Source organism: Oryza brachyantha, chromosome 12 (genome assembly GCF_000231095.2).
Source record: "Oryza brachyantha chromosome 12, ObraRS2, whole genome shotgun sequence".
NCBI classification, from domain to species: domain Eukaryota; kingdom Viridiplantae; phylum Streptophyta; class Magnoliopsida; order Poales; family Poaceae; genus Oryza; species Oryza brachyantha.
Genome location: NC_023174.2, coordinates 16,282,344 through 16,305,002, shown reverse-complemented (window position 1 = coordinate 16,305,002; position 22,659 = coordinate 16,282,344). Strand labels below are relative to the sequence as shown.

Sequence of the window (22,659 nt, the reverse complement as noted above, 5' to 3'; positions counted from 1 at the left end):
TGTGACGGAACGCATCCGGTCTGCATTTCATTTTGCTTTTGCAATGAAATCGACATCGATAAAACTGCCTAAGTTTTCTCTTCGGGACTCAGGTCGCTACCTGCATGTTGCCATCCATTGGATGATTGTTTACCTTTTTATTTGCAAACAAAAAATAATTTATAAATAAAACTTTTATACAAATATTCTTAGTAATCTAAAAGTCAAAACCAGAAAATAAACTTCGATAAAAAAACTCTAAAATCAACTCCAAATTTTAAATTAAAAAAATTAAATTTTAACTTATAAATATAAATATAAGCAAAAGCGAAAAGATGATGCACACATGTACCATTTTCCCTTCTCTTCTTTGGCTAAACCTGATGTCTTTTCTTTACTTTTCTTTGGCAATGTCCTTTTCACCATGGTGAGACACAGTGCTACAGGTACTGCAAAAAAGGAATCCTTATTCCTTTCTTGCATAATTGCACTTCCTTTTGCTTCTGGAATGGAGATAATTGAGGACAATTTTGACAAGGAATCTCCCATCCTGAGGAACACATGCATAAAAAGTACTACTAGTAGTATAAATGTTGCTTCTCATGCAGACAAACTTTGGTTCAGAAGAAACCAATGGCGACAACTGAAGAATCTTGTTACTACATATGAATGCATGTGCCAGGTACTTAGACCAGATAATTACCTTTGCAGAGTTCTGGTCTTCTATTTACCATCCAGTAATCTGTTCTTCTGTCCTGTTCTCCTATTCTGTTAAGATTTGGATAGAACCAGGACAGACAAGCAGTAAATTGATTGATTAGTTAATTACTGCTTGTCAAATTGTCAATTAAAAGAAAGCCCCAATGATTGGCTAGCCAATGTTGAGCAAACAAATGTTAAATTGATTGATTAGTTAATTAATTAAGTTTGTGTGTCTCCGTAGTGGCAAGACATGCATGTTCTGTAACTGTATGTGGGGAGAGCTTCATCTGCACACGACATGTGAATAAGATGCGTGTGGCGTCTCCTGGCCACTTAATTAACTATGCAGATATATTGTCAAAGTTCACTAATAAAATCACCACGCTTTAGCTAATCAGCAACTGCCTGATTGATTAATTAATGCCACAAGATAGCAAAGGTGCAAGCCTATTGGATAAGAATGAAACAGCTTGGGCACGTGGAAACGGTCGGCATCTAGCCCTAATCAATCAAAAACATATTTAATCAATCAAAAACATATTTAACAACTATTTTGTACTCCCTCCGTCCCAAAATAAAACAATCTTTTACTTTTTACCTACAATGTCTGACTCTTCGTTTTATTTAATTTTCTTTTACAATTAATATTTTTGTTTTTATTAGATGATAAATCATGAATGACAAATTTTTTTTTAATTTTTTGAAATTTTTTAAATAAAACGGATGATCAAACGTTAGACACTGATGGTCAAACGTTTGTCTTATTTTAGGACGGAGAGAATATCGTAATTTATGTAGAAATATCACCGAATATATAGTTCTATTGAAATATTTTTAAGATTAATCTGTATATATGGTATGTTGTTCTAAAGTAAACATTTAAGAGTTATTTATAGTCAAATCTTAAAAATGGTGTTATTTTTATCTAAAATGATAAGGATCTCCACACTGGAGGGGTACTAATTTATACCTTGTTAATTCACATCAACATAACTACCCTATATTAGCTGAGTCAGAATTTGCAGCTGCTATTGTCAAAGAAATATTTGAGAAACCTGCGCTGCATGCTAGGCCAATTGTAAGACAGTGACATCTCAATTATATGTAGATCTCACAAGCACACGTTTCTTTCCTGCACTAGAGAAGTACTCCTATATACTAATACATATATTATATATTATTAACTGTGATGACAGATCTATAAAAAGATAAATTATCCTTTCTTGCTGTATTTGGCAACAGGCAGATCTGATTGAAATTTTAGTTGTAGAAGCAAGTAGATGCCAGCAAATGAGCCTATTGTACACGAAAAAGAAAAATGAAATTTTACTTAATTTTGGGAGACAGCGACCTCTGGCTTTAGATATATATTTGTTGTTGCTTTCATCACAATAACAATTACTAACAAAAAAAATTAAATATCATGGCAAGCCGACATTGCGTGTTGGTAATTATGTCTAGCTTATCACCAAAATTTTCACATGGATCAATTGCTACTATCTTTGATCCGAAATAAGGTTATTTTTCAGTTTTTATATAATATTTTAACCTTCGTTTTATTTGAAATTTTTTTACGATTAATATTTTTGTTGTTACTAGATGATAAAAATATAAATATTACTTTATATGTGACTAATTTTTTAAAGTTTTTATATAAAATTTTTAAATAAGATAAATGATGAAAGCATTGGGCATAGAAATCAAAAAATGATATTATAATAGTACGGAGTTACTAGGAGATATAATAGGAGTACTCTGGTGATGTGTATTATGCACCAAGGTAGATTCTTCTGTGGTGCACAAAGTCACTGAGTTGTGGGGTCTCCAAGCTCTGCTGTACATGGGACCCACTAGTCAGTCATAGTTTGGTGTACCGTTTCCGGTGAGAAAAGGTAGCCCATGGGCATAATTAAGCCCTTGACAACGAAACTTGATTGGGCTAGAGTCTGGTCAAAATATCAAATCAACAAGTTCGTTTTCAGAAAATGGATTAAACAAGTTAGGGGGTGTTTAGTTGGGGACACAAATGAAAAAAACGAATTTTACGGCTTGCTTAAAAACAGGAGACGAATCTTTTGAGCCTAATTAATCCGTTATTAGAGCATGTTGGTTACTGTAGCACTGGTGGCTAATCAAGAACTAATTAGACTCAAAAGATTTATCTCACTATTTCTCACGTAACTGTGTAATTAGTTTTCGTTTCAATCTATATTTAATGCTTTGTTTAGGTGTCCAAAGATTTGATGTGAAAAAATTTTAGAAGGGCTTAGAGGCATATTACTTTCTTCAGTTATATAATTTCTTATCGTTTTAACAAAGATACAACCAAACTTTTTAACACGCTAACTATTAATAACTTTTAAACATTAAAAATAACATAATAACATGCCTATACGAGTCATAAAATGTATTTTAATAAAAATAAGAAAATTATCTCTAATATATATATATATGTATGTATACTAATACAAAATTATAGTCAAAGTTAACTTTAGAAAACCGAGTCGTTTGAAACGACAGAAATTATCAAAATTATAGTCAAATTAGTTTCGCTACTATTACAAACAAAAATATTAAAAAAGCTGCCTTGAAATGGAAATAAAGAGAAGAGAGGAGACCCTACTCCCTCCTCCTCCTCCTCCTCCCAAGAATTCCCATAGCTCAAGCAAAGGGAGAGAGCAGCAGCAGCAAGCCGCGAGCGAGCTAGCTCGATACCCGCCGCCGCCGAGCCCCGGCGGCTCGCCGCCCCGGCCGTGACCCGCTCCTCTGATCGAGCCGTGTCGGAGGGAGGGTTGGTGGAAAAAAGACCGCGCCTTTCTTTTGGCGGCTTCTTGGAGGCGTGAATCTACGGTATCCGGGAGCGGGGGATCGTGATGGGGTTCGAGGACGGCGGCGGGAGGGGCGGCGGCGCGATGCGGGCGCTGATGCGGCGGAAGCAGGTGGACTCCGACCGGGTCCGCGCCGCCGGCGGCCACCAGCTCGCCAAGGAGCTCTCCGTTACCCAGCTCGTCGCGATTGGTCCGGGGCTCTCTTTCTTGCTTTCATTCCATGCTCTTTTTCCTGTGTGCTGATTGGTTGATTTTTCTCCCCGTCTGGTGATTGGGTTAATTTGGAATTTATTACTTGGGAAAGTTGCGAGCTTTGCTATGGCTGAGTTGGGGTGTTTTTTTTTTTTTTTTTTTGGGAAGGTATCAATCAAGGTGCAAGATTCTCGGTAGAATCTGTTGGATTTCTGTGAATTGGTTGTCAGGTTGCTACGTTTTACAAGTTAAAGCTATACCGTGTGATTTGTCTGTAAAGTTCCAATCTTGGATTTACCGGGTGTTACATATTGTATTGTTCCTAGAGCCGCAACTTGCGGATTCTAGACTCGAGACAGATAGAGTTATGCTAGTGAGTTTCAGTCAGACAGTTTTGATTCAACCATGGAATTCAGATGCCCCGCATGATTTGTTACCGCACTTTGGTTAAATCTCAATTGTTTTGGGAGAGGTTGTTGTATCCCAATTCAGAATTTTGGCAATGTTTTGGAGAATTATTCCTTTGCTTCTACCATAATCTTGTTGGGCAGGTGGGCTGTGGGTAGATGTCTGAGTATTACTACTACCTTACTGAAGCAAATAACATGTTTGGTGTTCGCTAAATCTGAAGTGCAATACGAATTACCACAAGTCTAATGTTATCTTTCCACATTTTGTACAGCTTCTTTGAATTTGTTGTTCATGGGACCTTTCATGATCTATCAGGTGTTGGTTCGACGATTGGAGCCGGAGTATACGTTCTTGTGGGAACGGTTGCTCGGGAGCATGCTGGGCCAGCATTGACACTTTCATTTCTGATAGCTGGAGTGGCAGCTGCACTCTCAGCTTTCTGTTATGCAGAGCTTGCCAGTCGCTGCCCTTCTGCAGGAAGCGCCTATCATTATTCGTACATCTGCGTTGGTGAAGGGTAACTTACCTGCACAATAGAGCAAACAATGTTCATGAATAGCCCCTCTCTTGTTCCTTTGGTTGTCTGTTCTTAACATTGGCAAATGTTTTATTTATTTAGAGTTGCATGGCTGATTGGTTGGGCCTTGATACTGGAATATACCATTGGTGGATCGGCTGTTGCCCGTGGCATATCTCCCAACCTAGTAAGCAGGCCTTCCCTTGCAAGTTGCAACATGTTCGTTAGTGTTGAATTTTTGGGTTCCCCCTGACAAAATATATTTGTCATTTCAGGCTTTATTTTTTGGAGGACCAAATAGTCTACCATGGTTTTTAGCACGCCATGAACTTCCATGGTTTGATGTTGTTGTTGATCCTTGTGCTGCTGCCCTGGTTTTTGTTGTCACTGCCCTGCTATGCAAGGGGATAAAAGAGGTTACTGGCTTCTCCAATTTAGAAATACATTTCTTTTACTTTTCAAGAAGTATGACGTGATCTTTACTCTCTTTAATTTTTGTCACAGAGTTCATTTGTACAAGGAGTCGTGACAATCCTGAATTGCTTTGTGATGCTATTTGTTATTATAGCCGGTAGTTACATCGGCTTCCAAACAGGATGGGTCGGCTATAAGGTGTCTGGCGGGTAATGCAAGACTTTCTTGGTGCTTTGGATTTTCTCTAGCTGGTGAGTAGTGCACTGAACCAATTTTTTGGCCAGATTTTTCCCTTACGGTGTGAACGGAATGCTTGCTGGGTCAGCAACTGTTTTCTTTGCCTACATAGGCTTTGATTCAGTTGCTAGCACTGCTGAGGAGGTAAGGACAGATCCTGTTTCCCCAATTAATTTGGCATCCCCTGTTTGTTGGATCAATGCCATCATTGACAAATGAGAATTCTTCCATTTTAACTTCCAACAGGTGAAGAATCCCCAACGAGATCTGCCATTGGGAATAGGAACAGCATTGTCAATCTGTTGCTCCTTATACATGCTAGTCTCAGTTGTTATTGTTGGTCTCGTGCCATATTTCGCTATGGACCCAGATACCCCTATTTCATCAGCCTTTGCAAAACATGGGATGCATTGGGCAATGTAAGAATTTGTTTCGACTCTTTTGCTTTGCTGTAATCGGTCTACTCTGCTTCCAACTGAGGCCGTTAAGGGGCTATCTTGTTTAGGTACCTTGTAACAACTGGTGCTGTTCTTGCTCTTTGCTCGACCTTGATGGGATCAATTCTGCCGCAGGTATACAGCAATCTTCATTAACATGTGATGGGCTTACATGAGTACTATGCATAAATGATCATAGTCGATATCCCTATAAAGAGCAAACCATTTCCTCATGTGTAACTGATATACCACTGCGGTATGCGGTTAAGTTGAACCAATGTTCAACAGCCCCAGAAATTGTGTTTGTTTCTGTGCTACATGACTGTTAATTGTTAAATCTGGACAACACGTGCAGAGTGTGAGTATGTGACCACAATCTTAAGATGAGATAGATGTTCAAATTTAGGGAGTTTATTTGTTTGAATTTTTTTAAGGAATTTATGGTTTGCTACTTGTCTCACAGCCAAGAATATTGATGGCCATGGCACGCGATGGGCTTTTGCCATCCTTCTTCTCTGATGTCAACCCACGGACACAAGTTCCTGTCAAGAGCACAATTCTTACTGGCATATGTGCAGCCTGTTTGGCTTTCTTCATGGATGTTTCACAACTGGCAGGAATGGTAAGGATCTAGAAACTACTGGAGAATTTTTCATTTGAGGATTTTGATGTACTTTAGCACATCATTTGATTATGAGCGGACCCCCCTTTAGATTATATTTTACCATATTCTGCAATTTATGTATCTAAACAGTACAAGAAATTGTAGCCTGAGAAAAAAAGAGTTAATTTTGGTTGCAGGTCAGTGTGGGCACACTCCTCGCATTCACCATAGTTGCTGTCTCCATCTTGATCCTCAGATATGCTCCTCCAGATGAGGTACCACTGCCATCTTCTCTGGAAGCGTCATTCCGTTTGAGCCAAGAATATGATGAGGAAAAGGTTAGGGGTCCTCCTGTAGATGAGAACCATGAACAAGAGTCATCTGCAGTGCAATCAATAAATGACCCCCTTATCGAGAAGAAGCAAGATGCAAGTATGTTTTGACAATTACATCTCAACTTAGTCTATTTGACACTCCTAAGTAGATGTCTATTTCTTGAGTTAACTAATCATCTTTTCTCTAAATTCTTTAGCCATGGAGGAGGCCAAGAGGAGAAAAGCAGCTGTTTGCAGCATAGCATCTGTATGTGTAGGGGTTGTTGTCCTCACAACTTCAGCTTCTGCAACATTCTTGCCATTGTAAGTACAAATTGTACACACTTCATCCCTGTCATAAACTTCCCTTTGCAAGCAAGATACTCATATTCTGATATATGTGTCGCTTCTATGTCATGCCAGCCTGTTGAGATGCTTCGTCTGCGTTTTTGGTGGCCTACTCCTCCTAGCTGGTCTCGGTGTCCTCTGCTGGATCGATCAAGATGACGCAAGGCACAAATTTGGTCATTCTGGAGGTACTCACATTACAGCACATATATGCATCTTCTTTACACCAGATACCTGACAAGGTTTCCTAATACCCACATCTTGCTGCTGCAGGATTCATCTGCCCCTTCGTTCCATTGCTGCCGGTGATGTGCATCCTCGTGAACACGTACTTGTTAGTAAACTTGGGGTAAGTCATGGTCCATTGCTCATATCTACTTGTTTTCAGAACTTTCATAGGATTGTACTCAGTCTGAATCTTGTCACCATGCCTTGGTGCTGTTCAGTGGTGGGACATGGATGCGAGTTGGGGTATGGCTGGTGATGGGAGTCTTTGTGTACATTTTCTACGGCCGGACCCACAGTTCATTGACAGATGTGGTGTATGTTCCGGTGGCGCAAGCTGAAGTGATATATGGGTCGTCATCTTCATCAGGATTTGTGGCCTAAGGGAAGGAGAATCCACCAGAGCCTTGAGAGATGAAATGCTCCAGAATCAATTTTACCACACCTTGAACAAACCTGGTTGAAGGGGGCTCCTGCTGCTGCGTCCTGCATTGCATGTCAGGCATGGATTTGGAGAATTCAATTCATATATTGATGGATAAGTTGTATAAATTGTAGTGTAAGGTCATATTTCATATGAGTACCCAGCTGAATGAATGTGAATATTAAATTGATATAGATGAGAGATAAAATGTGTAATATGTGTAAATCCACTAGAGAGTATACCCACCTTCTGTTGGGGGGAATTCATGTTCCTGTGTACCTTTTGTACTTGAGGTCTCCTAGAGTGGGAAATACATGAATAAAATCTATCCTTGCCATTCTTTTGCTTACCATGCCTGATGTGATACTGAAGACGTGCAGTCTTGTTCTTTTTTTTATATATATTACCAAGATTGAAAACTTGGAGAGAAATGGTAAGACAACAATATATCATCACAATTCACAAGGTATTTCACTCTGCAACAATTGACAAGCATTTCACTCTGCTTCAGCTAGGACACAATAACACAACCCAAGGGTTATTGTAGCACAAGTAACCAAAAAAGGGGGGGAAAGGCATAACTTCACACTATATTACATTCAGCTATTCAAGTCCCAGCGGCCGGACATTCCCTTGCGTAGGAGTCACTCTTTGCGTAGATTGTAGAAAATCGAGCCATCAATCGTCTCCATTGTCAATTGATTCATCCGCAGAAGGATCAACAAGTAGGATCTTCCTTTGCGCCCTACAAGGAACAGCAGAGTAAAACAATAGTGGTGCCACTGGACATAACATCATAACTACAATTACACCGGCGATCAAGTTTCATATCAATGCGTGTGTGAACATATCCCACAGAGCATAGTTCTAGTGAAGAGGTGCAAAAAAAAAAAAAAGCATGGCCATGCATCAATCAAACAGAAAATAACAATCCAATGAGAAGCTCTTTGTCGGAGCGTAGTGACATTCTTGACTTTTAAACTTTAAGGAAGTCACATACCCAATCCAATCTCTCCTACGTCATCTTGCTTCAATGCAATACTGCCCTGAGCTTTGTCACTGCCAAAGTATGAATTTAATTTCAATATTGCCTCCTCCAATTCCTGATGCAATGAGAAGTAGCAAAAAGGTCAGCAATATGGTAAATTTCTGATGTAGTCTGACTACGACAACATCATCCTTATCTACCCAACTGACGATTGACAATACAAATTTCAAAACAGGAAATTAGTGATAAATGCAGACGAGGGCATTGCATATTCTCCTTTAAGTAATTTCATTCAAGTACTTTGTGCGATGATTGAAAAGCGGACCTCCCATGATGCAAGAGTCTTCATGAATGGAGGTAGGTTCTCATAATCCTCCTTTGATGCCTTTATCATTCCCTGTGCATCATTACCTTAACAGATTCAACAGTGAAAAGAATCAGAATGAGCAAACGTCCATCTTTTTTAATCATGAAGACACTGCCGCTGCCCACCTTGACTATTTAGAACGGACTCAGCATGCTCTACACTCTCTTGAACATCAGCAACACTGTGAGTCATTTTTAGAAAGAAAGAAGTAAAGAACCTAGTAAGTACAAAACAACAGAGGAAAAGCAATAGTAAGATAGCAGCAAGAGATAAACATCTACAATTCCTTTATATACCTTTCAGGTTTTTTGTAAAGTATATCTGTGCTTCTAGTTAAACCACTGTCTGCAAAATTTCAGCAAATTATTATGTCAACAAAGAGGCATAGCATGCAATCAATTGTAATGACGATATTGTTCAAGTGTGCCATACCATGAGAGGACAAGGTAGCTAGACAAGCATCTGAAAAGCCAAGATTCTTAAGTGACATGGAGTTCTCAAATCTTACTGGTGGTCAAGAAAGAACTCTGTTTCTTATGTCGTCATATAAAAGCCATTGAAAAAATTGTCATATAAAAGCCATTGAAAAAATATGCGCGCACAAATTTTAATTTCAAACAGTGTGGTGAAGTACAGAGGATCTTGCGGACAAAGCTAGCTCCCCTATATAAGCTAGAATTATTGTTATTGCACCCTTATGCCAATACTAATAAAATCCCCATAGACACCAAATTTCCTGGTAATTCGGTAGTATTATATTATTCATATAACCACGAACAGTGAGTCCCTGGCTCCCTGACCAATCTAATTTACAATGTACTGCGGGTCTCAAAAAATGTATGGAAAAATTAAACAATGGAAAGTTTAACGGAACAGAGTCACCGCTAAAATGGTGTTTCACATCTGCTACATGAATAAACAGGCTTCTATCCTAACTGACCAAATATCCAGAATCTGAATTACGACTGCAGTGAACTACCCTGCTAAAACTGGCCACAGAATGTAAGCTGAATGAACAAGTCCCTATACATTTCAATTTCCACATTTTCATGTATCTAACCATTCCATCAGATCAATCAAGCATATGCAGAAGCCAAATCAACCAAAAATCCTAACACTGAAAAAAAAAGAAAGAAGAAAATAAATCAAACCGTACTGAAGGATACAATACGTCGTCGTCCGCAGCCATCTCCACACTGGACCTCAGCACTGAGCTCCCTCCACCGAAGCACCCATTCCCAGGAACCTCGGGAAGCTTCTCCGCATCCCAATCTTCCCCCACACCCTCATCCTCGCTCTCCTCCTCTTCTACAAGAAGAAGCACATCAACTCAACGATGGGAGGGTTCACAATTTGAGTTCGGATGGGGGGAATCCCGTGTCGGTGTTACTACCGGGTGGCGCGTAGCCGAAGGAGACGAGGCGCGACTCGATGGCGTCGGCGTGGCGGGAGGAGATGGAGAGCGCCTCGCCGCAGTGGCCGAGGAGCTCCTCGAAGGAGACGGTGCCGAACGCCATCGACTCGAGGCGCGACAGGTCGGCGCCCGCCGCCTCCGCCCGCCGGTCCAGCCCCTGCAGGAACGCGCTCGCCGCCGACTCTGGTCCCCCCCCCCCCAACACCCCGCGGCGGTGAGGCAGAGAAAAAATCTACAAACCCTAACGGGTTTGAGGGAGGGAGGGAGCGGGACAAGAGGTGGTAGGTTACGTACCGAGGTGGATGGGGCGGCGGGAGATCGCGTCGGAGAGGGCGCGGGAGGAGTCGTCGGCGTGGGTGAGGACGGCCGTGAGGGAGGCGCAGAGCGACGAGATCTTCGCCTCCATCTCCGCTTCTCTCCCACCTGGCTGGCAAACGCGGCGGCGGCGGCGGCGACGGCGAAGGGCTCGCCGGAGACGGCGGGTTCGGCGGTGGGTGGGGAAATTCTCTCTCGGCTCGTTCGAATTTCGAGGCGGGCAATTTCGTGGTTTCACTGCCATATGGGCTCCGAGCGAACATGGGCCCACTGGTGGGCCTTCTGTATTCTTCTGGGCCAAATGTTATGGCCCAATAAGAAATTTTCTGAAATAATGAGGGCAACCTTTTCCATTGCAGGACTCCATCACTCCTTTTTCTTGCGCCATGAACACAGGGCTTGTTTATTTCTCAAGAAAAATTGGGTTGGGTGTCGTATCGGATGTTTCACTAGATGTTAGAAGAATTTCGGTGACTAATTAAAAAATAATTTATAGGGTGTCAAGAAACCACGAGACGAATTTTTTAAGCCTAATTAACCCGATTAGCACATATAAGTTACTGTATCAGTGATAGCTAATCATGGACTAATTAGACTCGTAAGGTTGTCTCGCAAATTACTTCTAAACTATATAATTAATTATTTTTTAACTGTATTTAATACTCTATACATGTGTCCGAAGATTCGACATGACACGTAAACGCGAAATTTTTTAGAACTAAACAGGGCCATAGTAATTTTACATGAAACAGATGAATTCAAGCAGAAACTCCAATTTCAGATGAAAATTGTCAGGAACTGAAGGGCTTCTCATGTTCCAAACAGGAGACACGCATACGCAGTCAAGTGCCATTTCGCAAGATCAGAAAAGGTTTGCATTTCACAATATCAGACAAGTTCCACTAACTCGATCGCGTTTAGCTGTCAAAATTAGGATTAGAGATCGCTGGAAAAATCTCACACCAAAAGAAAAGTGCATGTGCAAAATCTAAGGCTGTTGCTGTCTAAGCTGTAGTTTTGTTTACCCCAAGAAAGTAAATTGTATCTTCTTCTGTCATCTCTGCTACCCTGTGATGGTTGCTACTACTATCTTCTTCTTGTTGGCGAGATCAGTCATTGCTATGGTATGGTGGTAATGGTGAGCCAAAACTTCGCTGCTGATCGACCGGAGAGAGATCGGCAGCGTTGGGGTCAGTAGGTGGGAGTGGCCAGTGCCAGCTCCGTGCCAACGTTGCCGCCTCCGGCACCGGCGTCGAGCGCCGCCGTCTTCACCGGTGATGTGCAGGCCGGGGCGGGCAGCTTACCGGCGCCGGCATTGTTGGTGGTGGACGAGGCGGACGGCGGCGTGGGGAGGCCGCCGGCCATCATGAACTCGCACAGCTCGTCCATGGTGGCGAAGTTGGCCAGGGAGTTGGCCCCGGCGGAGGCGATGTCGGCCGTCGGGGTCAGCGGCGGCGACGGCGGCGCCGAGAACGGCAGGCTCGGCCACTGGAACGTCCCCTGCGGCTTGGAGATGCGCACGCTGCACTTCCTCGACGTCCTCTTCCCGCTGCCGCCTCGGCCCTCGGTGCCATTGCTGCTGGTGGTGGTGCCATCGCCGTCGACGGCCAGCTGGTTGGCTGCCGCTGCAACCACGGTGGTGGCATCGCCTTCTTGCTTGTCCTCTTCCCATGGCTCCTTGACAAACAGGTCATCTTCTTTCTCCAGCATGTGTTGCTCTTCAGCGTTCACCCAGAGCAGGTCCTCCTGCGCAAATGCAGCCCAATGCAAGGTGAAATATTTCATAAGTTAATTATTGGTTGATGTTACTGATAGTTGGTAATCAGAAAAATTATTCAGAACAAGCAAATACCCAGCCAAAAACAAAGAAAAAGAAGAAACTACAGAGCCATTTCATTTCCTGGTGTGTTTACAGTTATATAATTATTACCTTCAGAGACAGGAAAGAAGTGGATAAAGCAGACATCTGCTGCTCCAGTCTGATGTTGTTCTCAAACACACTCACATACTTCTCCTGCAAAAAAAAGATACAGAATCTTGTATTAAACTTCATTGTAAATGCAGATACAAAGTACTTTCTCTGTTCCAAAATGTAGGGTGTATTTCACTTTTGAAGGCCTCACACCAATGCTTCTTATATCAAATTCACTATACAGGACTTTATTTAACTATGATTTTGTATCAGGACATGAATCAAAATAACAGAAGATATAAACTCATGGAAGTATTTTGCAAGACAAATCTCATTTGATATTGTTTACATATATTCAAGCTATACCTTTTACATGTATAAGTGATGGGAGTATAACACATAGATTGCGATGATTACATAGTGACCTATGGTTTGGAGCATAGGGACCATAATGCAAAGAGATAGAAGATGCACATTGTTCGGTTAGGCTTCATAAGTATCGTTAACCATCTTGAGTCCTTGATAAATGATAATTAGATTATAGGCATGGCTAGTATAGGTTGAGAAGATTGTTTCAAATACCTTCAGGAACAGCAGCTCCTCCTCCAGATCACCATTTGCTTGTCTCACATTCTCATACTTCTCCTGAAAATTAAACACAGGATCGCTTCAACATGATCAAGTAGATTTTGAAATTGAATAAGATGAAACAAAAACTTGGACCAAATCAGATTCAACTTGCTAAGGATCACAGATAACTTAGTATTCTGAAGTGGAGTAAAGAGCTACTAAAAGCTGAAAAAGCATTCTCGTAGTTTTGGTGTACCTCCAAGGACAGAAGCTGCTTTTCCAGATTGCTATTGGCTTTCACCATACAGGTATACTTGTCCTAAAAATAAGATGATCACATCATGTATTAGCACCGGTAGTAAAAATACTCCATGCGACAAAAGAAAATGCAGAATTATCATGGAAAAATAAATGCATGAAGATCGATTTTATCTCTGTGTAAATGCTCTTCCAGAGGGCAAATTATAACTGGAGATATATGGTGAAAGTATTTACTTTCCTCCAGTGTATCTGCAAATTATAACTTAATAACCCAATATAACTAGATTATTTGCCTAAGCTCGTATCTAACTTGAAACTTGAAGTTCCATGAAATATGAAACAATATGAGAAGTAAATTCTAAAAGATTACTAAACTGCAAGTGTGCATGATATGCAGTGAAATAGGTGGCAGAGCCACAAACGGGTCATTGCCAAGCAAAACCTGGTTATGCAGTTTGCCATTTTCTGATGCAGGATGCCCTTCACAACATAAAGATCAAATTTTGACTCAAACATCAAACCAGAGCTAGACATGTGCACACAAATACACAATTACTCGTGAGTAGTAAGCATGCGCGATCACACAGTGTGACTTTCATTCATGAGTAGGTCATTTCACCTCATGGTTTTACAACAAAAGCCTCAATAATTGAGAAAAATGCACACCAAGTTGTGTAGTATGATCACCTGCCATGAATTGTGGGATTTCTCTGCCTCAGATTTCATTCCCTTGCTCACTTGCATCACATTGGAAGTGAGCTGTTCCATGTGCCTTCATGCAGATTTCATAGCAACACAAGTCAATTTTACAGGAAAACTAAAGCTTTGCTGATTATTACATGCCAGAAGAATCTAAACAAATTAGCATCATAGCATGTACGAATCAGCAATGCAGATTGCGCACTATTAGCAAGAACAATGGCAAGAGGAATAGAATGCAGTAGAAAAAGGAAAAGAAATTAAAAGGAGACCTTTTTACGCCGGCGAGCTCCGCGGCGAGCTGCTCGACCTGCTTCTTCGCCTCCAGCGCGTAGGCTTCCGGCGACACGGGGTCACCTAGCTTCCACCCGGGAGGAGGCACCCAGTACGGGTCGGCCACGCCGGCCTCCCGCCGCACGGCGAACAGCTCAGCGGGCTCGAGCCAGTACACCATGCCGCCGTCGGCGTTGTGCCGGCGCCGGAACCGGTCGGCCCTGCCCGGGGCGAGCTTGTCGGCGATGTGCCTGAGGAGGTGGTCGAGGAGGCCCGTGTCGCCGATGTGCTTGCGCGCCTCCTTCCGCAGCTCGCCGCGCGGGATGGCGTTCCCGGCGCGGGCGCCGTGGGCGCGCAAGATGGCGAGCAGCGACGCCTCCGCGGTGGCGTACCGGGTGGCCTTCCACCGGTCGACCATGCCGCTCGCCGCGGCGGGCCTCTCCTCCTCCTCTTCCTCGAGCTTCTCGGACTTGGGAGCCTGGAGCGTCTTGTCCTCCTCCCCCTTCTTGGGACGCTTACTGCGGCCACGGCCACGATGGCCGCCGCGACTCCTCCTCCTCTTCTTTTTGTCCGTCGTGATTGTCGCCTTGTGGTCGTCTTTGCAGTTCTCTTCTTCTTCTGCCGCCTCCTGCTGCTCCAGCTCCGGGCTCTTCTCCTTCTTCCCGGCCTTGGTGGAGCTCTCCTCGTCCTCCTGCGCCGCTACGGCGCGCTCGCCGGCGGGGAGACCCACCAGGGCGTGGCGCCCGAGGTGCCTCCCGACGTACCTGACCCGCTTCCTGACCCCCCACCCGACGCCGCTGCACTGCAGGGTGAGGAGGCACGGCGCCACCGACTCCACCGCCGCGGACACCGGCGACGTCGGCTCAGGCGACGGCGGCACGGGCGCAGGCGACACTGGCAACGGCGGCGGCTTCTGCTCCTGCTCCCGCTGCTGGGAGAAATCGTAGAGGCGGGGCGCGCCGCCGGCCCAGAAGGCCCCGTCGCCGTCGTCGTCGCGGCGCGCGCCCAGGTCCTCCCCGGCGGCGCGGTGGCGCATGACACGCGAGGCGTAGACGGCGGTGGCGCTCATGGCTCACACACGGCTCCACAAGGAGGAAAAGATCGATCGGCGAGAGCGAGCAAGAACTCAAGAGAGAGAATGGAAGCACGGAGGAGAGGAAGACGACGAGGTGTGTCAGACCAGAAGTGGGTGGTGGTTGGTGGCGGCAGCTCTGGCTCGGCTCTGCCATGCCCTGGCTGCTGCAGTGCAGGAGACAGCGGCAGGGAAGGAGAGGAGAGTACCACACCTCGCTCTGGTCATCGTCTCCTTCCGCAAGGCAAGGGACAAAGTCACAGAGATGAGACAAAACTTTGTGAGGAAAAATGTTGTTTTTATCTTCTTTGACTGGAATAGCTTGATTAATTAGCGTCAAATTAAGGATTAATCAAGGACCATGCATGTACTCCAGATTAGATTTTCCTTTAACACCTGAATAGTCCAAAAAACTTAATGATGGCCTAATGACATTACATTTAGTATGTTAATGTTTCTTGAGATGGAAGATCGGAGTAAAAAGCAAATTGTGTATCCCAGGATCCCTCTTGTCGCCACAAACGACAAAGACCAGCAGCACCTTGACCGTTAGTGCCGTCTTCCAAGTACAGGGTTCCGTTGATCCCACTGATTATCACGCAAAAATCATATGAATTCGAATTTAAAATTTTTGAACAAAATCGTCATGATTTTATCACCGCAGTTTCAATGAAAAAGATAATCAAAACGATTTTTGCAATATTAATAATCGCAGTTATGTATGAAAAACACACTATATGCGACAATTATCGCTATATATCTTTTTTTTTGAATTTTTCTTCCAATTTTTTTAAAAAACCAAACCACGATTACCGTTATCAGGGTCTGCCGATACAATGGATTATCACGATACTCATGACAATTATCACAATATTACAAACCCAGCTTCCAACATTTACAAAGGCGAACAGAGTTCATCGACCATTCAATTGGATTCCATTTGCAAAGTCTATCACATTCATACCCTAATGCATTGATCGCAAGACTTTGTAGACTAGAGAGAATAACAGCAGATTTCATTTGAATCACTCAACACTAGTCCCTTTTTACCCCCACAAGCCATCCAAGGAAGAACTGTCAAAAGGGCATCGAGTACTACCACTGTACAATCCAAAATAAGCACATCTGTAAAGCCAATGCCTTTTTACCCTCCAACCACAGCTCCATAATAAATTACTGCATCATTCAAGAGCAGCATTGTCCTGCAGATGATCTACAGGTTTACCCCCAAAAAAGATACAAGGTTTCAGATATTTGACAAATTGCCTTGCAAAACAAACCACTAAACCAGCAGCTGCAACAGCTAACAGCTCCGGTTTCTGCTTGCCTGAATGATAGACACAAGGCATCGAGGCTTCTTGGCTGAGGGGCTCAAACAGATTGAACCCCGATGTCTTCTCCCGTAATCAACAAAAGCGGCTGCACTTGAACAGGAGCACTTGCTTCCAGGGTATGCTTCAATTCTAGGTGTTAGAGCTCACACCGTTGTGTATGCGATGTATTCGCCACCCTTGTAACTGAGGCGCCGCAGCGAAGATGAAGACCTCAAGGAGGGAACCAAAGTGGCATCAGGGATGCCCAATGATTCACAGCCTTCAGAGGGAAGCGACTTGGACAGGGAAGCTGTGCCTATGCAGTTGAAGGCAGCATTTAAGCCCATCGACGATGGCTCCGTTGCCATTCTGTAAGAACAAATGAGAATGATTTAACAGATTGCAAGAGGTGAAGTAACTGCATCAGGGAAGATGATGGTACATACGTTAAATCGAAGCTGTTTGCATCACAGCACATTGCAGCACAGATTCCGGAAACAACCCATGGCGGAAGAACAGGATCCTTTATTTCCATGCTGTAGCAGATATTGCCCGTTACAGAAGTGAAAGTAGATCCAGGTTCTTCTGCATCAAATCCACTTGAAGCCAGGCCTATATCTGCTTTTCTCATCTCCCTGCATTTGACCTGCAAAAGCATGCCCAGAAGATCAGACCTCCAAAATCAATCTTACCATAATTTTCCATGAAGGTTATTTAATTAAAGTACTTGAAGAACTGATACGAAAAAAAAATATGGAAACTAGCCATATGGTAGCAGGGAGAAACTCTAAGTCGACAAATGAATGAAATGACCTCTGGGATATGGAGGCAGCCATTTTGAAATGGCACCGGTGAATATAACACTGGGACATCTGTGGCAGATAGAGAATTTAAGAATGACCTGAAAAAAGGAACATATCATTCATAAGAAGATTTTGGGAGAAATGTAATGGGATGATTAACGAAGGTTTTTAAGCAACCTACTTGTAATTCAACAAGAAATCATATAAACCATGAACACTCTTATTGCCTGTAAATGAAAGAAGTGATTGTGTGGTGTTGTCAACATCAGACATAGCATCAATGTGGAGCGTCTGCAAGTTTGACAGTTTTTTTGGCAAGTAGTCAGTAGCTGCAAGTCTGCAACCTGATTAACACAAACAAGGGAAATGGTGAGGGAGCAAGACCTGGCCTAGATTGCGCTTTTGGATTTCTGAAAGTTCAATCAGGTCATCCTCTGTAACCTGCTCCACTTCAGTGTTGCAAAGAGGCATAGAAAAAGGAACACCCTACAAAAATGTAAGTCATACTCATATGGTTAATAATACCTAGCAACCAACAATTATTTAAAAGCCAGTACAAAGCTGAAGAGTCAAGCTAACTTAAGATTGGATTGTCTCCAGCAGTTGATGCCTTTAGAGACTAGCCAAGATCATATCTCACTTCATAATTATACTAAACAATGATAGAAAACAAATTCAGTTCAAACAACAAACTGAACCACTGAAGTTGCTTTTGGAAAAAGGACAGGCAGAACTTGCAGTGTTCAAATTACAGAAATATGGAGGCTTTACTCAAAAACAGGACTAACTAATGGATTGATGCTTAACACACCTCTCATAATGGTTGACCAGCAACAACAGATCATTGTAGTTTTATGTCTTTAAGTATAAAAAGGATAATGCATGTGTTGCAAATGGTAGGCATTGAAAAACAGAAGGAACTCACGTGTCTCCGTAGCAATGATCGTATCCCACGTGTAGATTGTGATAGGTAGGCATTAGAGGTCTGCTTCTTCTCCAAACAATTTCCCCCAATGAAGAGAGCAACAAATTGCGGCGTATAAACTAGAACAATAGAAGCAATGTTCATTGTGATTAACAAGGAGTCATTTGGAGATAGTCTAACATAGTGTTAACATTAATGTTTAGATATGAGGAGCAAGAATATACCATAAAAAATATTCAACAGATTCTTCCGGAGCATGTAGTAAAGATTCTGAAATGAATCTTCCCAGTCCTGATGCCTCTTGACAAGAAAATCACTTTCTACATGACCAAAGGAACATATCACTTTAGGTATACACAAAAGACTACAGGAGTGTTTTAGGTTTTGATATTACCTCCTCGTACAGTTGATGATACCATAGCAGATATGATGGAAGCAGGCAATAAGGATTGTGGATATACCCATGATTGTAATGCCTTCGAGAACAAGAAATCCTTGTTTCTCTCAGGCCTCGTGCATCCCGAGTTTTGACATCCATTATGATAACTCTGGGCAATGGGTCCTACAATACTGCTCCTACCAAAACTTGTACTTAACTTGTGACACCTGTAACATGCAAGGGTTATTGACAGGAGAATTTTTCGCTTCTACACAGAAAACTTCCAAAGGAAATATGCACATTTCATGATAACACAGACAATATAACTCTACAGCAGAAATTTTGGTTCTCATTTCCCTAATCCATAGAGACCATCTACTGGGAGTCTGGGACTAATGTTATATCGCCTTGATAAATTACAATGGTGCATGACCATTTGTCAAATACTCCCATTAGTTCAAAATAGATGTTTTTAATGAGTTATTTTTGAAAATGCTTGTCCTTTTGTTTTTGTTTTTTTCCTAAAAAAATGCTGGTATTAGATACATGTGTGCATGATTAGAAAGGGAAAACTACGCTTTTACTGCTTGTTCTATGTGCATGCCCCACATGAGAGCTAAAATGAATCGGTTTATGGATTTAAGACATGTTGGCAGTTCAAGGGAAAAAATGTGCATTACTTTGAGGTGGATATGTCATCTAAATAACATGACAGGCTGAAAGGGAAAGAAAAAGCAAATAACCCACCACTTTACAGAAGATGATGAGACAAATTGCAAAGTAGTCTTCAGGGTGAGATCCAAAGGAGCTCTTTTTCCTGGAATAGTGATCTCAGTAGCACACACATCCGAAGATTTCAAAGGTACAGCACCAAACTGTATGTTTGATTCAGTGAGCTTAGAGGCCACAAAAGCATCCCGAGCTCCAAAACCTTTGAGCACCTTTTCCTATCAAAAGGTATTATGAATATTAGCACATAAAACAACATATACCCACTATACTAAAATGCCCTAGATAGATGGATGCTCATTACCATATCAAATCTGTTAGTGCCAGACTGATGCTCATCACCGACATGGAGCTCAGATACACTCCGCAAAGCATTTTCACTACATTTCTCAACTTTCTTAAAACTTGGTTTTGCTGCCTCCGTATGCAATGGAACAGCAGGGTCCAACTTAGCAGAGTCACCATAACCACTGAATTTTCACCAAAAACAATCCAAATAAGAACATAGACACGATACAAAACATCAAGTTGTCAAGTCAAACAATTACCATGGGAGCGGAGATGATGCAAAACCAGAAGTTGTCACAGCATCAGCAGACTTGAGAGCCTTCTCATTATTCTGCAAAGCATCCTAGTTCAAGATATCACATTTAGTAACGGACAATTTATTGTCCATTAAAATGAATAATGCCACAATGTCTGACCTTCAAGTTTTCCTTTCCCAGGTTTCTAGATTTTTTTACTGGGAACACCTCTGTAACACGAGTATTGATGTATTTCGATATTTTTGGTTGCTCTGTGTTCCGAAACCCATTGCTTGACCTACAGTGAGAATATAGATACTAAGTTTTTCATAGAAGCGCAAGAGGAGCATCACTTAAATAGATTGCAGATTAGCCACCTATCAAATGGCGCAGCATGGAGTAACTGGTCATTGGCAGGCTTGTCAGAAATGCGCCGCTTCAATTGCTCTCCCTGCAACAAGTATATTGGAAAAATTTTAGTATTCATCTGCGACTATACTGTTTAATGCTTCCTTGCTCACAGCAGCACTCAGGTAGCAGCAATAAGTAGTTATACTATATGCATTTGGAGTGAACATGTCATTCATATTCTCTAGCATTTCCTAAGTATATAGCTAAGTAAAACAGCATCACTTTAACGCAATAAAATGGTCTAGTGCATTTATGAGGTGGTTTGGAAATGGTCTTTTCACGTGGCACAACATAGCTTGTTCATTTTATCAACTCTGCAACATCAAAGGACATGAGTTTTCGTTAAACTGTGTTAAGTGTTTATAAAAAAATGCACTTCATGTGCATTCTTGGTGTCTAGAACGGAACTGTAATATCATATGGAAATGACTTGAAGTCATATGCACATCTAACCAGATATCTCCTCAAGTATCAGTTGATGATGATAACAGAGAAGCATAGTTGACAGCGCATAAAGTAAAAGGCGAAACAAGGCATTACTCTGAGCTCAGAGGGGGTCTTCCTCTTCATTCTTGGAGCTCCACCCGCCCTCCCAATCAAGGGGTCCGCATTCAGAGAAGATTGAACAGCAGCTTGAGCCATTTGTAACATCCAACCTTCTTCTGGCTCCGTATCCCTTCCTGTGCCTCCTCACCAACCCATGCCTTCCCCTCCCTCAACCCACCTACAGAAAGGAAGGAAGAATCATGTAGCAGAAAAACTTAAAAGTTGGAGCTTGTAATTTGTAGTGGTTGGCTCTCAAAACGAAGGGGCACAGCATCATAAGTAGACCGAATCGAAAGGTTAGTACTTTCAGCTGCTCTGCTGACAGACTAGGGTTGGACGGAGCTACTTGTGAATCCCACCGATTTCAGTACTAGATCTAAATCGCAGCAATGGCTAGAATCGAAATCGTATGCGCCATTATCCAATAGTAAACCTAACTGTGAGTGATATTGTGACGCCACATTTGGGCAGGGGAGATGGTGCGGCCCCCGATCCGGCAGCGGCAGCAACCGAAGCTGGGCGCTTCTACGGCGAGCGACGCCTCGGCTGGAAGGGGGCGGGGGACCGAAGGCGTGCGGGGCAGCGGGGGTGGCGCTCACCTGAAGCCGCGGGGGGAGGGGGGGGGGCGCTCCCGGACGGACGGAACCCTCCGCCGCACCTTCCGGAAGGCTCCGGCAGCCGCGGAGGAGGGAGGGGTTAGGCGGCGAGGCGAGTGCTCGACGATTTGAAAAGGTGGGGGGAGATGGATTGTGCGCGGCGCGGTGGAGTGGAAGGGGAGGGAGAGAAGTGGTCGGGTTTGGGGATTTTTTGGTTTGGATTTTGGAGTGCGACGCAGGCGCGATCGGGAAGGCGAAAATTTTGCGTGCCAGGCTGGGATCCCGCCATCCATCGCGACTTAGCTGGGCCGTGGTATGGGCCGGAAGAGCGGCTTAGGCTGTGGAGCGACTGCGCTTTCGATGGGCCGTCTCGGCGAAGGGAGGCAAGCATGCGGCCCAGGAACGGAGAGTAGGCCCACGTGCGTTTACATGTACCACTTCCGATATCTCCATTTCAGGTTGGAAAAGTTCATCCCTCAGTTTAACGTCGAGTTTATCCAAGATCTCTTTATTCCAAAACAGATATGTGTATCCCTAAGCTTCTATAAACTGTTGAAGAAAAGTCCCTCAGCAGTATTGACTTAAGTTTTGACCGGTTTTGCTGACGTGGCATACGGTGGGTCCCACGTGTCAGTTTTTTTTAATCCTTTCCTTTTTTCTGTCCCTTCCCAGTTCCCACCGGCGAGTGATCGATCGGCATGACGACAACTCGACATTGTTGAGCAGAGCAAGAACTAAGCAGCAAAAAATGGCGGCAGCGGACATGCAGATGGCAGCGACGAAGACGGAGAGGGAGACGTTCGGCGGGGGCGGGGGGGGGGGGGGAGCAGCTGCGACAATTGCGCGGATTCGGGTTCCGGCCGGCAATGGCCCGGAGAGCTGGGGCACGGATGATGAGCGGCGGCGGCCGGCGGTCTGGGGACGCCATCG

The 22,659-nt window shown here is 43.4% G+C and overlaps 4 protein-coding genes across 5 annotated transcripts; 1 reads left to right on the top strand and 3 right to left on the bottom strand.

Moving 5' to 3' along the window:
* Positions 1-3,311: 3,311 nt before the first annotated feature.
* Positions 3,312-7,984, top strand: LOC102722732 (cationic amino acid transporter 2, vacuolar-like). The gene is made up of 14 exons (XM_006664699.3): positions 3,312-3,699; positions 4,428-4,629; positions 4,732-4,816; positions 4,905-5,045; positions 5,134-5,252; positions 5,328-5,424; positions 5,527-5,699; positions 5,786-5,852; positions 6,181-6,339; positions 6,519-6,753; positions 6,854-6,959; positions 7,059-7,171; positions 7,257-7,332; positions 7,430-7,984. Exons 1-14 carry the CDS (start codon positions 3,555-3,557, stop codon positions 7,590-7,592), a joined length of 1,881 nt encoding a protein of 626 aa, XP_006664762.1. The 5' UTR covers positions 3,312-3,554; the 3' UTR covers positions 7,593-7,984.
* Positions 7,985-7,991: 7 nt separating this feature from the next.
* LOC102706059 lies at positions 7,992-10,903 on the bottom strand. The gene is made up of 9 exons (XM_015843190.2): positions 10,696-10,903; positions 10,381-10,584; positions 10,154-10,295; positions 9,420-9,490; positions 9,284-9,332; positions 9,113-9,168; positions 8,946-9,031; positions 8,633-8,735; positions 7,992-8,377 (listed from the first exon to the last, which is right to left on the bottom strand). Exons 1-9 carry the CDS (start codon positions 10,805-10,807, stop codon positions 8,277-8,279), a joined length of 924 nt encoding a protein of 307 aa, XP_015698676.2. The 5' UTR covers positions 10,808-10,903; the 3' UTR covers positions 7,992-8,276.
* Positions 10,904-11,566: 663 nt separating this feature from the next.
* On the bottom strand, positions 11,567-15,500 carry LOC121056035 (protein AMEIOTIC 1 homolog). The gene is made up of 6 exons (XM_040529742.1): positions 14,431-15,500; positions 14,147-14,231; positions 13,455-13,517; positions 13,211-13,273; positions 12,647-12,730; positions 11,567-12,462 (listed from the first exon to the last, which is right to left on the bottom strand). The coding sequence occupies exons 1-6, from the start codon at positions 15,498-15,500 to the stop codon at positions 11,908-11,910; spliced, it is 1,920 nt and encodes a 639-aa protein (XP_040385676.1). The 3' UTR covers positions 11,567-11,907.
* A 1,144-nt stretch (positions 15,501-16,644) lies between these two features.
* LOC102705772 lies at positions 16,645-21,863 on the bottom strand. Of its 2 annotated transcripts, none has more exons than XM_015842997.2 (15): positions 21,733-21,863; positions 21,128-21,311; positions 20,554-20,627; positions 20,357-20,474; positions 20,201-20,283; positions 19,957-20,122; positions 19,671-19,870; positions 18,939-19,150; positions 18,769-18,864; positions 18,545-18,663; positions 18,004-18,105; positions 17,801-17,910; positions 17,630-17,717; positions 17,263-17,462; positions 16,645-17,185 (listed from the first exon to the last, which is right to left on the bottom strand). In XM_015842997.2, exons 2-15 carry the CDS (start codon positions 21,236-21,238, stop codon positions 16,981-16,983), a joined length of 1,884 nt encoding a protein of 627 aa, XP_015698483.1. In that variant the 5' UTR covers positions 21,239-21,311; positions 21,733-21,863; the 3' UTR covers positions 16,645-16,980. The 2 variants fall into 2 exon arrangements, with proteins under 2 accessions (XP_015698483.1, XP_006664217.1); XM_006664154.3 differs by having other exon boundaries at positions 20,201-20,271.
* Between the last annotated feature and the right edge of the window lie 796 nt (positions 21,864-22,659).

Bases quoted from the DNA above. Each gene is read 5' to 3' on its own strand.
- LOC102706059 (XM_015843190.2), bottom strand. From the start codon at position 10,807: ATGGAGGCGAAGATCTCGTCGCTCTGCGCCTCCCTCACGGCCGTCCTC. The intron at 10,585-10,695 runs GTACGTAACCTA...GGGGGGGACCAG, and splicing joins CCGCCGCCCCATCCACCTCG to AGTCGGCGGCGAGCGCGTTC. The intron at 9,333-9,419 runs GTATGGCACACT...GAAATTTTGCAG, and splicing joins AGCTACCTTGTCCTCTCATG to ACAGTGGTTTAACTAGAAGC.
- LOC102705772 (XM_015842997.2), bottom strand. From the start codon at position 21,238: ATGTTACAAATGGCTCAAGCTGCTGTTCAATCTTCTCTGAATGCGGAC. The intron at 20,284-20,356 runs GTCAGACATTGT...ATCTTGAACTAG, and splicing joins TGGGAAAGGAAAACTTGAAG to GATGCTTTGCAGAATAATGA. The intron at 18,865-18,938 runs GTAATATCAAAA...TTGGTCATGTAG, and splicing joins ATCATCAACTGTACGAGGAG to AAAGTGATTTTCTTGTCAAG.
- LOC121056035 (XM_040529742.1), bottom strand. From the start codon at position 15,500: ATGAGCGCCACCGCCGTCTACGCCTCGCGTGTCATGCGCCACCGCGCC. The intron at 13,518-14,146 runs GTGATCATACTA...TCTTATTTTTAG, and splicing joins AATCCCACAATTCATGGCAG to GACAAGTATACCTGTATGGT. The intron at 13,274-13,454 runs GTACACCAAAAC...TTTAATTTTCAG, and splicing joins AGCAGCTTCTGTCCTTGGAG to GAGAAGTATGAGAATGTGAG.
- LOC102722732 (XM_006664699.3), top strand. From the start codon at position 3,555: ATGGGGTTCGAGGACGGCGGCGGGAGGGGCGGCGGCGCGATGCGGGCG. The intron at 5,253-5,327 runs GTAATGCAAGAC...TTTTTTGGCCAG, and splicing joins GGCTATAAGGTGTCTGGCGG to ATTTTTCCCTTACGGTGTGA. The intron at 6,754-6,853 runs GTATGTTTTGAC...TAAATTCTTTAG, and splicing joins CGAGAAGAAGCAAGATGCAA to CCATGGAGGAGGCCAAGAGG.